Source organism: Mytilus galloprovincialis, chromosome 11, assembly GCF_965363235.1.
Source record: "Mytilus galloprovincialis chromosome 11, xbMytGall1.hap1.1, whole genome shotgun sequence".
Lineage (NCBI taxonomy): Eukaryota > Metazoa > Mollusca > Bivalvia > Mytilida > Mytilidae > Mytilus > Mytilus galloprovincialis.
In genome coordinates, this window is record NC_134848.1 from 74,427,760 (window position 1) to 74,445,086 (window position 17,327).

General features: G+C 31.5%; 1 protein-coding gene across 1 annotated transcript; it reads left to right on the top strand.

Moving 5' to 3' along the window:
- Positions 1-1,934: 1,934 nt before the first annotated feature.
- LOC143052793 (cytochrome P450 2J4-like) lies at positions 1,935-16,933 on the top strand. The gene is made up of 8 exons (XM_076225896.1): positions 1,935-2,303; positions 3,369-3,585; positions 3,874-4,000; positions 4,660-4,816; positions 5,200-5,336; positions 12,095-12,191; positions 15,325-15,516; positions 16,530-16,933. Exons 1-8 carry the CDS (start codon positions 1,949-1,951, stop codon positions 16,724-16,726), a joined length of 1,479 nt encoding a protein of 492 aa, XP_076082011.1. The 5' UTR covers positions 1,935-1,948; the 3' UTR covers positions 16,727-16,933.
- The last annotated feature ends 394 nt before the right edge of the window (positions 16,934-17,327 follow it).

The window sequence follows — 17,327 nt, forward strand, 5'->3', positions numbered from 1 at the left end:
AGGACATGTAATCATAAAGTTTTATTATTACGTATACATTATTGAAGATCACAAAGCATACAATTATGATTGACTTTTAAGTTATACCTTTTATGACAAAATCATGTTGTTTTAATGTTTTAACTTACACAAACAATTATCTAATGATAATACATTGTAAACCACTTATGTACATAATTTAGGTGTGTGTAGTGTTATAGTGTTCAATAAGATACACTTACAAAATTTGCCTAGGATAAATTTTATTAACATTGATGTATGTTGCAACCATGGAATACAAGTCTTTCTAAACAAGATATTAAAAAAAAACTTATTCAATATTACAAGACTTGGGTGTTTTTTGAGGTGACAAAACAAAAACGATAATAATTGAAGTAAACGGAAAAAGTATATATCACCGTACAATTTGGACTTTACTACTAACTGTCTTCAAATGTATATATCATTATGTTGGATACTACTAAACCGGAACTGAAATATTCAAATATGTTTTTTCTTTAAAAATAAAAAAATAGATGCGTTATGATTGCAAATAAGGCAACTCATTATAAGAGACCAAATTAAAAAAAAAGAAGTGAACAACTTTAATTCATCGAATCTTATTTATATTTAAAAACAAAACTATAAAAACCTAATTTAACGAAAAGAGGAAATATCAAAACTAACACCCTTTCAAGACACACAATGGAAAGTTCTTGTTAACCAAGACAATATGACCAATTATTGTTTTACTATCCTTCTATCCAATTTGTGTCATAGACAATGATAACTTTCAAAAATACAATAAAAAGCGTCTATAATTTTCACCATTTTAAAACATTTAAACTAACTATTCCACATCCAGACATTCTTAATCCATCCCCCAAAGCGTGTTTACAAGGGTTTGTTACGTGCAGAAAACGTGGCACTCTCTCTTTACGGGGACATCACGCACAACAAATCGAACCCACGCTGCGGTAAGTGTTTTATTGCCGGTCGGAGGAAGATATGTAGTGACCATTTTATTCCCGTATCAATATTAGTGGATAACAGATTCTGATATTTGTACCCTTAAGCATAGGTTTTTGAGCTACCTTGTAACAAACCAATCCAGTTATACCCAAAATCAGATCATAAAAGCTATACCCTTTAACGTATCATGACGGTTCGAATACAGAATATATCATGAAGAACAGTTCTTCCAATGATAAATAATGACAGTTATATACTCTACTGCTTAATTTTAGTTCTAGTCTAGCAGATATCATGAAATGTCTACTTTTTAGTATACTATATGATTGTTTTACCTGCGAGAGGAACATGAATATGCCAAAGCACATATCACGACACTTCTACACTAGAAGGTGTCATGACACCCTAAAACTGATCATGCCAATTTTAACATACAAGTACTGTTCTATTCTAGAACGTATCATGATAGTGTAGCCCTAGAACATATAAAATACACTAACTATTCTGCCATAGAAGGTATCATGACAGTGTTACTCTAGAAGATATAAATTAGTTCTACCCTAGAAAATATCATTACAGTTTTACCGTAGAATGTATCATGATAGTGTAACCCTACAATATATAAATACAGTTGTATCCTAGAACGTAGCATGCTAGTGTTACCAAATAACGTAAAACAACATGTACAGTTCTTCCTTATACCATATCTTTACAATTTTTCCTTAAAACGTATCATTCTAGTGTTACCCTAGGTCATATAATTTAAGTTCTATATCTTCGAGCATTTCATTACTATTTTACACCAAGACGTATAATAACAGTGTTACCCTAGAACATATCAATACAGTTCTACCCTATATATCTGACATTTTTTTACTGGTCCCCCAGTGTGTCGTATTTCACAGGTTGTAATGTATCATCAACATTAGAGGAAGAGGCATTTATTTTGTAAAATTGTCTACTCATTTATTTTATTCTTACAGATTCATCAAAACAAATGATGGAAAACGTTTTTACTCATGTTACTGTGGGATTAATAACGTTGATTGTGCTTTTCATAACTTATTTGATTTATAACCGATATCTGACACCAGGTGATACTCTTCCTGGACCAAAGGCATGGCCCTTTTTAGGAAATCTTATCATGGTTAGTAGAGCCAAAAACTTTTACCAGCTGACAAAAGATTTACAGAAGGAGTATGGGAACGTTTTCAGATTAAAGTTAGGGCAGATAACTATTGTGTTTATTTCTGGACATACCAATATATCCAAAGTTATGGTTGATGATGGCGAAAACTCATCACATAGACCAACCTGGATGTTTTGTCCTAAGCATATCTTTAAAGGCAAAGGTAACATGATAATTACATTACTAAAACCATGTATGTCATTTATATGTAAAGGAGAATAAAGAGTCGGGACCTATTCTTACGCTCCGTTGTGTATGAACTGCAATCTTGTACGGTGTAATCTTATACTGATTGTACGTTTATACTTATGTTTTAAAAGAAGACAAAATAAGAAAATTCAAATTAAAATGCAACTTCTTTTCCATATGTATTCGGAGGCCGAGAGATTAAATAAGTAAATCTAAACAATTTCAGCATTTCAATATGTCAGACGTGGAGTTTAAACACTGCATGGGGTACTGCTGACTTCGCTAACATAAGCTAGTTGAAAGTAGGCATTATGAATTTGGAATTATGTGAATCACAAAAAAATAATTTTCTACATAGGAAAATACATGTACCAAATCAGGAGTATGACAATTATTATTCATTGAATTGATGGGTTTCAACTTTTGATTTTGCAATTCGATTAGGCACTTTCCATTTTGAAATCTCCTTGAAGTTGATTATTCTTGTAATTTTCCTTTAAATTTTTCCACTGCTTGCAAAATAATTCGTACATAGCTATACATACGTCAGGAACAATCCTTCATATACGGTTGTAAAAGTAAGTCTGTATGGGATAAGGTTGACATACTGTTTTTGGTATATCTACGTCACTGTTTATACAAATAAGGTATTTTACCCGCTTTTATCCAGTTCTTACGTTTCGTTCGTAGTTAACAGTGTGTTTTAACAATAGCGTTATACCTCCTAAACATTTCATTCAAGATCAAAAGTAAGAATAACATTGACTTCAGAAAAAAATGGAACTGCTAAAACATGTAAAGCGAGGACACTATCCTCAAACACTTCAGTCGTAGAAAAATAGTAGCGGACGACCAGTTGTATAGACAGCATGGTATGATATTTATCAAAATGTATAGTTTGGTTAAACAACTTTGTGTGTGAACTTAATGGCATGCCATTTTTATTGTTAATATGAAAAAAGCAATACAATTTTGATAATGAATGAGGTTGTTTTTTTATGGATATCATTTCCTGAGTTTTTTATCATGTTTTACATAGGCATTGTATGGGCGAATGGACATCAGTGGCAGGAACTAAACAAACTAATGATTCAGGCTCAACATAAAACAACAGTCATAGAGAATATGCAACAACAGTTAACTCTAGAAGTCAACAAACTTTGTCAATTTTTCAGTCCAAATGACGCCACGGATCCGTTAGACCATTTATTTAACAGTACACTAAATATAATGTCGATTCTGGCATTCGGGGAAAGGTAAATATATGGTAGTGTATCATATAAGAGACATCCAGACAAGAGCCATACATTTATTAATTGTATCTTACTGGAAAAGAGGCACAGCGTTGTACAGTACAGCATTGGTACTAATACAGACACAGTGCGTATTATTTCGGTGGTGGGGAGATCGATCCTCGCTACCGTCTTCCCTTTGATAATTCTTTCAAGTTTATATATTTACATAAACAATGTCGTTAAGAAGCTGTGTCTGATTTTTATAGAAAGCCTATATACATGCAAAAAGTAAGTTAATGTATTTTGCAGATTGGAATATGAGGATCCTGATTTTACGACATTGCGTACTAGAGTTAAATACATCTTTAAACATGGTCAGAGTTTGGGTAGAAATGAAACTTTGTTTAGCTGGCTTGCGCTGTTTACAAAATCTCAGGTATTTGTACGAATCTATACCAGATATGTTAGGTAGTTATCTAAATATTTAAACTCATCATGTACATGTCATCTGTTTACCATAACAATGAAGAAGTTGTTGATTGTATAAACACATGCTGATTCCCGAATACCGTTTTTAAAAGGCTGGTATATTAGATATTAGATATGCACATTTGCTGTCACGTAAATTTGGCCAACCTTTACTATCATTTTTATTTTGTATTTTCACAGGAGTAATGGGTATTTGGCCTTTTTTCAAATATCTTTGTCCATGTTATATCAGCGTAACAAGAAGCTCCGATATGCAAAAAAGGTTGTTTTTGATGATGTACAGTAATTTACACTATACTGTTATATTGACTTGTCTATGTTTTATACATGTTATAAGTCATCATAGAACAGGTTTTTTTACTATCGTTTTAAAAAAATAAAACCGCCTATGACAACTTAAGGGGGTTACTACATGATCTTATCTTCGGTCTCATACGACTGTTTAAGGTGCATTCTGCAAACCTATAAGTTCTATCTCTTATGCTAATTACAGATACCAACTATGTGGTCACCTGTTATGTTCTTAAACTTTGACTTAGCTCAATTGATGATGGTATGGAAGTTAATAACTGACCAATGATACGTATGTAAAATCTATATTTTCAGGTCAGTGAAGTAATTGGAGAAATGGACAAACTACACGCATTCATGAAACAAAAACTAGAGAATCATATCACTGACAATAATTCAAAGTTCCCACTTGATTTATTGGATGTTTATTTGAATCTATCTGATTCAGAAAGAAAAGACAGTGCCCTATCAGGTTAGTGTGTTACTGCAGCGTGATTTCTGTTTAAATATACAAGAAACAAAAAGTGAATTAAGTTTTCTAGACTTTCAAGTTATTAGTGCATTTCAGGAAACAACGTATTCAAGGGACAATCACCGGAATGTACATAATCTCTATCGCTGAAGGCGCAACTATGATGTATGTTCATAAACTCAATTGATCAGAATGCAATGCGGTGTTCTTTTACTGTAAAATATTTATCTGCAACACTGTCATAGAAGCCATGACAATGATTATAAATGATCGCTGACAACACCGACATTGTTCGTCCAAAAACACAGGATATAATTAAACTTCCATAGCTCGGAAATGGATATTTTGTCATTTTTTTTCTATTTTTTTTTTTTGTTTTCCAGAAAGTAATTTTTTCCAAGCTATCATTGATATGTATATAGCGGCATACGAGACGTACACAGGCACACTGATGACATTGATGTTCCATCTGCTGAAATATCCGGATGTCCAGACAAAATGCAGGGAGGAAATACATAAGGTAAATCCGGTTGTCGTATAATTATGAGTGCCTAGTTTGTGTACTGTATTGCAATTCAGTTCGGTACCTATTCGGGAAACAGTAACCCGTCAGGTTGCACTTGTAGCTGTGGTTTCATGCTTTGTTTTTGTTTATACGCCCTTTATTTGGTATGCGCATTTTGTAGATAATTTGCCCATATGTTTGACCGACTACATGTGTTTAACCACTGATGACGACAACAGCTTTATCATTTATCAATGTTCATGAAATTTAAACACAACATTAACTTGATATAGGTTTTTAGAAATCGTCATTGTTGCTTTATTCATGATTATCTGTCCTAAATATATTTGACAAGGAAAAACTAATACAAACAAACTAGGCAAAATCTTTGATATCTTTGTTATTTGCACTTTTTGAATACTTCCAAATCGACTAGAAATCCTTACATCTTCACTTATTTTCCAATCAGTATCATTATGTCAATTTGAACGTACTGTTTATATGAAATTGTATGTAAACTTATATTATTAATTCGTATAATTTAACAAATTTGATTCGTTTAGGGATAGTCACATGTTAAACTATATTTTCGAAGGTAGAGAGAAAACGGCGGATAGCAAAACGCATATTGACCTGCAAAAAGCATATACGCGGGTATGTTAATGCTGTATTTTCGAAAAAATGAAAAAGTGTGACTTAAATTTCAACTTTTAATAAAAAGACTTTTTGACTCATTTATAGTGTAATTTGTTATATTTTTTTTGTCTTGCTAGTATATTGACAATATAAATTTTCGTTTTCACAAATTACATTCTCAAACTATCACGTGGTTATCACTTGACACTCAAAATCTATTTATAAACGTGAAAACAGTAAACTCAAAAGTGCTAGCGTGTAGACACTCTTGTTTTTCTAAATATTGTTATCTGTGGATAGCTTATATACTAAAGTATTAGAAAAGTGCTACTCGCCTCTTTGAATAAAAAGATTTATTAAATAAACGGAGATTTTCGACTGAATTGCGCCAAAAATACTATGACCTTCAGATATTACAACGCCTAACACTTAAACGGTATAAACAACATGAACCGAGTAGCAGTTTTCGTTAAATATTAATATTCAGCTTTCTGTACGTTAACTTGAATCGAAAATTCATCATTTCTACACGCTAGCACTTTTGAGTCAAAAGTAACGTGTTTCACAAGTTTTCAGGTCCGTCATTGTTTACAAACGCACAAGTGACTTTCAAAGGGAAGTAATTCTGTAATACGAAATAAAATTCAGTCATCGGGAAATTGTTGAGCGCTGATCTTTATTTAAATGTAATTTTGTTGCATCTTCTCCATAACCAACTTATTTAAAAGAAACAAACTATTCAAATATATATTTTACTCGGTTTATTAATGATTATAATTACACATCGGCTTCAGCCTTGGGGTACCGTATGATGAAGCCCCTTGTCTTTCTGTTTGGTATTTTTTTGGCAAAAAAATTATGTATTGATTTTTTCTACGGACACTGTAGCTTTATCTACCAATAAAACATGACCTCCGTGTATTCGTACAACAGTGTGGGAAGTGTTGTTAAACACAATTCAATCAGAGACATCTGATTCAATCAATCCGATAGTTCTTTGAATTGTGTTTTGTTCTATTTTATCAGATGAAGTGCCTCTCATGTTTGGGTTTGCCTCTTGTAACAGTGTAAACTGTCAGAGTGTACAATAAAATCTTGAATCTTGCTCATTCTTCATAAATCATACAGACCCATACACTACATCATTCAGTAGTTGGTCACAGTGGCAATCACACCATATGTATAATGGCAGCTTGGAATATATATTGCTATATTCAATGTCCTGCTTATTTTTTTCTCTCAATAAATTTAATTACCACATACTGATAGAAAACATAGTATAAAGATAGATGTTGATTTCATAAAAAAAAAAAAAAACATGATGGTCATTAATATGGGACTATTAAATCAATTTATACCAAATATGATAGTCCAAGAGCTAAAGGAAATTTAATCATTTTCAAATCATGCAACATTTTTTTCACTCATACCCTTACACCATGTACACATTCAATGAACATTATGTGTCTCATTCAAGCATACTTAAAACTCCAGAATATGTATTTATTCTACATTGTTCTATGTATGTTTATATGTACCATTATCTCTGTAACTAAAATTTGTATTTAGTTTATGAGAATAAAATATTCTAAAACTGCAGAATATTTTCTTTTACAGCTAATTTCCTACAGCTTGCAGAGTAAAACTTTGGTTGTCTTGCTTGTTTTGTTTGTATAAACATTTACCCAAGCTTAAAGCACTTAAGATTGTCATATATTCAAACAATAAATATAGGCAGACTTAAACCTGTAAATATTATAGTAAAATTCAATTGGATGTTATTTAAATTATTATTGTACTATATACAAACAAAGCAAGCAAGGTAACCAAAGTCTTGCTCTACATGCATTAGGAAATTAGCTGTAATCTGTGCCTTTTTACTTTGTAAGGTACAGGAAACATAAATATAGGTATATCTTTATAGGGTGTAAAGTTTTTGAAAGAATATATAATAATAATTTTGCAGGGTAAAGAAAAGATGCTATTTGAATAAAAATAATAGATAAAAATTATCTTAACAACTAATTGAACCCCCCCCCCCCCTCAAAGTACAGACCCCCAATTTATGTATATGTGGCCTACATCTGTATATCAAAATTAAAAAATCATGAACTTGAACAACTGTTTTAATTATCTATTTTTTATTTATATCAATTTAATATCATCTTTTATAATTGCAATGCTAACCACCAATGAGGTCTTTATTTTTTAAGGATAAACAGCATAAAACTAGCAGACATCAGTTGAAAAGTTAAAGTTATAATATTTATCATCTTTTTAAGCTTCATGTAATTAGGTAATTGAGTTAATATTGATAATTGCTCTTCAATTTAAAGCATTATTTGGTACTTTCTGAAAAGGGGGAGTGAATGTTTTTGTAGGGGAATATATGATTAGTGTCTGACAGAAAACACTACAGGGCAATCTCAAAGTTGTTTCATTTAAGCCAAGTAATTTAAAAATATACATTCACTGATTGATTGATTTTAAATTGTGTTTTACATGTGCCATTGAACATGACTTATTTTACTTCATATGGTATGTTTTCCAATGTGTCACAACTTACCATCATAACCAAATAACATAGAATTTTTTGTTTTTGTTATTAAACATGTTTCACAATCATTGAAATTAGGGAATGGGTGATCCTTTTGATGAATCTATTTGCTAATTTGTATGTGAAAACATTTCATCATTCCAAACACTTTTGCTTTTGTTTCACATTATTATTAATAAACAATATTAATAATTTTGATTTTAATATTCCATGGAGCACAGCTAAATATATACTTTATCTGCTGAATGAAATCACAATTTGTACACAGTGACACATTTATGAAGTAAAAGTTCTGTGAAACATCCTCTCCTCAGTGATCATAATTAGGACACAATATCACATACTATATATTCCACTTTCTTATAAATTTTTCCTTTGTTTGATCATGAACTAACACATGTTCCAGAATCATTGCAGTTAGTTATTCATTCTTTCAACATATTTCCTCAAAATTTTCCTGTTGTTGAACCTGCTTTTTCATACAGTAATTTTTTTTCTCACTTTTTTTCAAAACAGACAATTAACTTCTAATTTGTATTCCTTTTAGCACAGTTAAAACACTCTTGATAGCATTCATTTTGTCACACATATGTATCAGTAAAGAGTTGTCTTTTCAGGAAATTTAGTTAATCTCATGTACAGCCTTAGAACTAATATAAAATAATATCCTTGTTTGGGTTTCATTTGTTGAAATTCCTCAGAATGACAAGTGCAGTCCTTGTGGTTTATTCAATTGAACAAATGTGCTATTGTATTTGAAATAGCCATTGTTTCTCATTCTTCTTAAAATCCTGCAAAAAAATGATATTATTATACACAATATAATTAATTTATAAGTCCCATTGCTATATATATATAATGCATAATATCTATTACTTCAATCATTGTACTTGATTTATATGCTCTCAATGTGCCCTGTTATTAATATTTTGAACATAAAAATTATCTTATTTTTATTATGATACAAAACTTTAGAGAACTTCAATATAATCAAATTTTAGTAAGCTTTATAGCCTAATTTAAGCCCTGAGTATAAGCAGTGGTTGGTAAAACCAATAGTAAACTAACATGTTTGTAATAAAATAATTGCCATGTTTGTTTACTTTCTTAACACATAAAGATAATAGACAGATTAATCTAAACTCATAAGCAATTAATCTTAAATAGCTTTCATATCACTTCATGTGACTATAAAATAAGTGTCAGTAACAATATTATAATATTTAAATGCTTACATGATAATGCAGACTTCCTACATGTCAAGTCACTCGGAAGCAGTAAAAAAACCATTTAATACAAATTCTGCAAAAGATAAATATAAAATTGCATAATCAAAATTTTAAAAGCAAAAGTTTTTTTAAAAACATGTAGGAAATAGGCAATAAAGGAGATATTTAAAATAAACAAAACTGTTAGGTATTTAATCTGTATGATATTGAAATATTTACATCAATGTAGATTGACAACTTTTAAAGTCACTTCTTTGGATTAAAACATTTCAATAGTTATCAAGCAAATCCTACAAGTAATCAATAGTCTTTAGACTATGTCAATTGAATGAAAGTGGTGATCAATTAAACATTTTCATAATAATAATAATAATAATAATAATAATTTATTTTATTAAAGTGTCACATACTTGTCTACAGATTTTTTATACAGATTATATAATATACATTGCACAATAATAAAATAAGACAAATACCCAGCCTAGAAAGGCTTATGAGACACTATATATACAAATATATATCTATTTAACAAATACAAATTGAAAAAAACATAATAAAATGTTAAAAATGTTTAAAATTGTCCGGATATTTCACATCATAAAATTTTATGATATCTATTACTAAAAATTAAATTGGATAATATATTAACTTAGATGAGCAAATTCTCTCATTTTGTAAAATCTCAGTAGCCTGTTAACTGAAATATGACTTAATAGTACATTTTATTTGTTTGTACATGCATTTATAAATTCTTTGTCTTTGTGTGACTGGTATTTTCTCATAAACTTAGAAATGACAATGGATACATAAATACTTTTTGTGAAACAAATCCAAGTTTTATATTTATAAAATTCATGCTTAAATCACAATGAAAAAAAATGATTCTGAATTGAAACAATGTCATTCTCTGTTTTTAAAACATTTAAAAAACAGCAACACTGTTCATTTGTGTGGATGGTGACTATTTTTGGTGTATAAAAGAATAAAAAATGACTTAAGCCTAAGGAGAGGTAGACTGGGTATATGTATATATATATGATAATTTAGGGGGTGCACCCCTTACTGCCAAAGTTAAGGAGCTATGTATACATAAATGAATAGTTTTAATTCATTGCATACACTAAACCAAGGGTGAATAAAAAAAAAAAGGGGTGGGGGGTAATTATCATGTAACAGTTAGGTTGGAAAAATCAAGTCTAATATAACTAATATTAAAACAATCTTTCTCCGAGCATCGATTTTTTTTCATTTAGCTAACGTTATTAATTCATTGATTGATTCATAGGTCATCGGTTTTCGTCGTCGGTTATCGATAATAAATGACGAATTATGAATGTTTTGATTCATTTCAACAAATTCAATAAGAAGAAATGGGTACCGGTGATAAAGAGTTACAATTTATAACGTATTTACCTCGAAATGTATGCAAAATCCACTTTTCCATTGTGATTTCCATGTGCCGACTTCTATGACAAGGTGCTCAACAGCTGATGATAATGAGTGTGACGTGACAAGCTAAACATTGACGTTGATGGATCTTAGTTTTTGGCGTTTTTCTTACTTAAAACTGTAAGTGTTCAATGGAACAATGGTCATGTATAAAGATATTGTTAATGTCGCAAAGCTCTTGTCGAAAATCAACAAGTTGATAAATCTTTGACTTCGGTGTAGCCAAAAAATCACCACTCCATAGCAAATTCTCTCAACGTCCGATTTAGCCAATCAAAATTCGTATAGTTTCGAAAATGACGTAATAGATGAGATTTCGATGCAATCACCAAAAATCGTCAAAAATGATTTGAAACCGCATTAACCTACCCGCGTATATTGCACGGTTATTTTTAGAATATCTAAAAACCAATATACTTTGTGACGTCATGTAATGAATTTTAGGATATTGTTTAACGTTTTGAAACACATGATATCTGTGATCGATTATTTGACGAAAAAAATCTTCAAATACATAAGATGTCCCCAAAAAAAGTAAATGAAATAACAACTGTTATTGTCAAGGAGACAATGTAATTTCTATAAAATTCCAACAATCCTAAATGACGATTTTGATACAAATATGGTCAGAATTTAATAATATAACAAATATAGCCTTTGTATGAGGTCAATACAGGATATATCGACCCAAAGAAGTATATCGACCTCGGATTTCGTCCTCAGTCAATATACTTCTTTCAGGTCAATATATCCTTGTATCGACCTCATATAAAGGCTATATTTGTATTATATTGGTACACTTGATACACATTATCTATACTGATGAACCTAAATCGATAGAAATAAAAATGCTGACTTTACTTGTTTGCAGACTATTGATGTTTTTATTATATTTGTTCAAGGTGTGTGGAGGAAAACAAACAGTAACGATCAAAGACAGAGATAAACTACGTTATGTGGAATCAACTATTAAAGAAGTACTACGTATTGCTAAACCAGGTGAGATTCTGACCATATTGCAGTTTGCCAAAGTATTTGTTATTCAGAATGTGAAGATTATTTGTAATTCACTTCGTTGCTCCCCATTTTAGAAATTTACGGATGTACTACTCTTTGTATGCACCGCCGCGGCGGAAGGAGCACTAAGAGTTAGCATATTCGATCCATTTTTTTTTCGTCTGTAAATCTACACTTTTACTTTATTTTGCCTCGAACGAAAGTTAAACAAAATCATATACAGTTCTTAATATGGGGACGAAGTCCCCAATAACAGTAGAAAAATCAATAAAAAAAAATAAAAAAATCGGGAAATTTTCATTGTACTAATGAACTCAAAATCGTTCAATTTTTTTGATGTCATGTTTTTAATTCCCGCATCTGCGCAGAAATCTACAATGTACTTCCTTTTTCCGGTTTTCCTGTTTGTATGAAACTTTGAGTAAAATATATATTTATCAGTCTAGTATAAAATAGGAAGGAACGCAATACCAATTTCATTGTTAATAATTCCTTGATATGAAAAAACGTTACCTGATGATAGCGTTTCTTTGTTTACATTGCATATGACGTCATAACTTAAATAACGTCACAACTAAAATCCCTAACAACAAAACCAAAATCGGAAACGTTACGGTATTTCCGTTTCTTTTTTTTTCACAAATATTTAAGTTACAAAAAAATAATTCATACAGACTTCGACCCCATTTACAGGTAATGCCTGCCTCATATTACCACGAAACACATATCAAGTGTGAACTTGGGTTGCTTCCCTTTAAACATTTTGAAGTTATGTTATCCCTTTCTGCACCCATTGTATAAAAAAAATGTAATCAACGTGTGGTTCATTTGATCTGAGTACTTTATTGGTTAAATTCCGATTATGACGTCGAATTGTTTTGCTTTCCTCTGAAATTCCTATTGTGACGGCATGAAAAAAGGCGACCATGCCTGATGACGTCACATAGAAAGAACACATCTTTTTGCAGATAATTGGAAAAGAAGGAAAAAGTTTGCCTGCATAATGTTAGAAAATCATTAGAGAAACAGATTCTACCACCAAATCTCGTGTAATACGATATTTATCCACTTTCGGCAGTTAAATTTTAAATATTTAAAACGCTCGGGCAAGCCTCGCGTTTTAAATTTGAAAATTTAACTGTCTCGAGTGGATAAATATCGTATTACACTCGATGCAGTGGAAGATAAAATTGAGAATGGAAATGGGGAATGTGTCAAAGAGACAAGAACCCGACCAAATAAAAAAACAACAGCAGAGGGTCACCAACAGGTCTTCAATGTAGCGAGAAATTCCCGTCATTTTTTAGTAGCAATAAACAAAAAAAAACTATGTTAATTGGACATGCTTTGATACTATATATGCCCTTGAATTTTTACTAGATAACATTTTTGTTCGCTTTGGGGATTCCGTATATCGTCAGGTTATCGGAATTCCAATGGGGACTAACTGTGCACCACTTATTGCGGACCTGTTTTTGTATTGTTATGAGTTACAATTTATGACAAAAATAAGCAAAGACCCATCGAAACAACATCTGATAAACAAATTTAATAATACTTTTAGATATTTGGATGATATTTTGGCTCTCAATAATGACGACTTCAGTATGTATATTAATGAAATTTATCCTGTTGAACTTACTTTAAATAAAGCTAATACTAACAATGACCACTGCCCTTTTCTCGATCTTGATATCTATATCACGAATGGAAAGCTGAATACTAAAATTTATGATAAAAGGGATGATTTTTCATTTCCTATCGTTAATTATCCCTTTTAGATGGTGACGTTCCCTTGTCACCATCTTACGGTGTTTATATATCTCAACTTGTACGATTCGCTCGTGTATGTAACAATGTTTTAGATTTTAACGAGAGAAATTTATGTATTACTGAAAAATTATTATACCAGGGTTTTCGATATCTCAAACTAGTTAAAACATTTACTAAATTTTATCATCGGTATAAAAACATCATTCGTAAATATAGCTCAACATGCAGACTTCTAATACGTTCAGGTATTTCACATCCAATTTTTTATGGTAATATTCTTTATAAAGCACAAAGGTGTCAGTATTCACCTCCGAAACTTACAAAACCTTTGAATAGACTTATTAAGAAGGGATATAATTACGATACTGTTGTCAAGTCATTAAAGATTGCATATTTTGGCGTTAATATTGAGTCACTGATAAGGTCTTTGCATCGGAACTAAACACATTTATTCTAAAAACAGTTGTTGGCATGACACGGGTTATGTTCTTCTCATATATGTTATGATGGTATGATACTAATTCCCTAACGGGAAGGATTGTGCCTGATGTTCATATGATGAAATCATAATCTTTCAGTCAGTTTAATTGAAGTCTGGAGCTGGCATGTCAGTTAACTGCTAGTAGTCTGTTGTTATTTATGTATTATTGTCATTTTGTTTATTTTCTTTGGTTACATCTTCTGACATCAGACTCGGATTTCTCTTGAACTGAATTTTAATGTGCGCATTGTTATGCGTTTACTTTACTACATTGGTTAGAGGTATAGGGGGAGGGTTGAGATCTCACAAACATGTTTAACCTCGCCGCATTTTTGCGCCTGTCCCAAGTCAGGAGCCTCTGGCCTTTGTTAGTCTTGTATTATTTTAATTTTAGTTTCTTGTGTACAATTTGGAAATTAGTATGGCGTTCATTATCACTGGACTAGTATATATTTGTTTAGGGGCCAGCTGAAGGACGCCTCCGGGTGCGGGAATTTCTCGCTACATTGAAGACCTGTTGGTGACCCTCTGCTGTTGTTTTTTATTTGGTCGGGTTGTTGTCTCTTTGACACATTCCCCATTTCCATTTTCAATTTTACATAAGCAATTTTCCGTCAATTGTGGATGCTTCTCTGATATTTTAATTAAAGTTATCATAAGCAACGTTGTAAGAATGACGTATTCAATGTATATCTCAAAGTAGATTCAATGTGCTTAAATATATAATGTCGTGCGAAAATAACGCGTTCAATGTTTATGTATATGTATCTACTATTGTAACTGAATCATATGCCCTTTTATTGTCACGTGCCAGCTGGTAGATTATTTCTTTCGTCTTGTTATTTTTTCTTTTCTTTTTAGTTGTTCTTGCCATTTACAGAACCATCCCGCGTGAAATAAAAGTAGAGAAATATATTATTCCAGCTGAGTCTATCATACTATTTGATTTAAATGACCCACAGATAGACCCTAAACTATGGGACAATCCTAATGAATTTGATCCTGACAGATGGGAAACGCCACAGAAGAATGGATATCTTCCCTTTGGTATAGGTAAATGTAAAACATAGACATACATAATGTATCAGGAAATAATATACCTACTAGATTTACCTTTTATCCCATCGAACAGATACAGTAAAGTCGGCCTCATATCTTGAAATACATCTAGAAAGTGACAATCAGGGTCGGTTGAAAACAAATATTTACGACAAAAGAGATGATTGCAGCTTTCCAATTTTGAACTTTCAATTTCTAAGTAGCAACATTCCAGCCGCACCTGAATACGGGGTATATATCTCCTAATTGATACGATATTCCCGTGATTACATTTCCCATCATGATATTCTAGATAGAGGATTGCTGCTCACAAGAAAGCTATTAAACCAAGAGTTCAAAATGGTGAAGTTGAAACTATCCCTTCGAAAATTTTACGGATGCCATCACGAGTTGGTTGACCGTTATGGAATAACCGTTTCACAAATGATATCGGATCGTTCCCTACGTCGTAACTAAAATCATCTTCCCTTTCATGAATTAGACTATCCACATAAGCAACATGTCGGGTGCATGCCACATGTGGTGGGGTTCGTTTTGTTTATTGTTTAGTTTTCTATGTTGTGTCATGTGAACTATTATTTGTCTGTTTGTCTTTTTCATTTTTAGCCATGACGTTAGCAGTTTATTTTCGATTTATGAGTTTGACTGTCCCTCTGGTATCTTTAGTCCCTCTTTTAATGAGATTCATGCGCTCTTACTTTTCGTATGATTACCCTCATGTCACCATGCTTAGTAAATATTAGTGGTTTTGTTATTTATAAATTGCTGTTATGTTAACTCATATCTAAAAGAGAGGCTTAACATTACTAAAATGGATTTTTAATTGAATGAATCAAAAACATACAATACCATGGTAAAACGCAATAAACGGTCAAAATTAGGAAAACAAGTACAACATGAACCCATAAAAACCATATATATAACATATGCTGTCCGTAAAATCATCTAGTAAGATAAAGGCCCATTTATGTCCACTATAGACTTTAAAATATGCTTATGTTTTACAGGACCAAGACGATGTGTAGGCGCACCAACAGTTGAATTGTCACTTTTCTTTATGATAACAAATATACTGCAGAAGTTTGAATTGACACCTGAAGATGAGAGAAACCTGCCGATGGAACGAGACTGGACTGGTATATCTCTTTTTCCTAAACCGTTCAAAATGTTTATGAAGCCTGTTGAATACCAACAATACACTTAAACTGAGTGAGCACATACGTACATTGACCTATAATGGTTTACTTTTTTGAAATTGTTATTTGGATGGAGATTTGTCTCATTGGCACTCACACCACATCTTCCTATATCTACATACTACAACATTTGTATTTAGCAACATAGTTGTACAATATATACATGATATATACTTCAATAATGTAAAAAAATCAATAAATATATTTTCCCTTCAGCAATCTTTCATTGTCTCTTTAATATTTATCTAGTTAAACGTGCTAAATATAACCTATGTATGTCGTTTCGGCTTTGCGACTTCTTGCCATAAGTTAATCAGGAATTCGGGCACTTAAAACTGTTTCAAATAGTCCGTTTATATTTTTTGTTTTGTTTTTGCTTTTCTTTCCAATATTGAAATAACATTGTGGTTAAATATGGGAATGAGGAGATGGGCTTGAAAAACATCAAAATTATAACAAAATAACTTACAAAAAAGCATATACAATGTATGACATGTATGAACTAACGATACCCACTGAACCTCCTGACTTGGGACAGGCACATTTATGATACTGTGGGGATGAATATATTTGTTGACGATAAAGTCTTCCTAAATTGGCAATGTAGAG

Bases quoted from the DNA above. Each gene is read 5' to 3' on its own strand.
- LOC143052793 (XM_076225896.1), top strand. From the start codon at position 1,949: ATGATGGAAAACGTTTTTACTCATGTTACTGTGGGATTAATAACGTTG. The intron at 2,304-3,368 runs GTAACATGATAA...TGTTTTACATAG, and splicing joins GCATATCTTTAAAGGCAAAG to GCATTGTATGGGCGAATGGA. The intron at 15,517-16,529 runs GTAAATGTAAAA...TATGTTTTACAG, and splicing joins ATATCTTCCCTTTGGTATAG to GACCAAGACGATGTGTAGGC.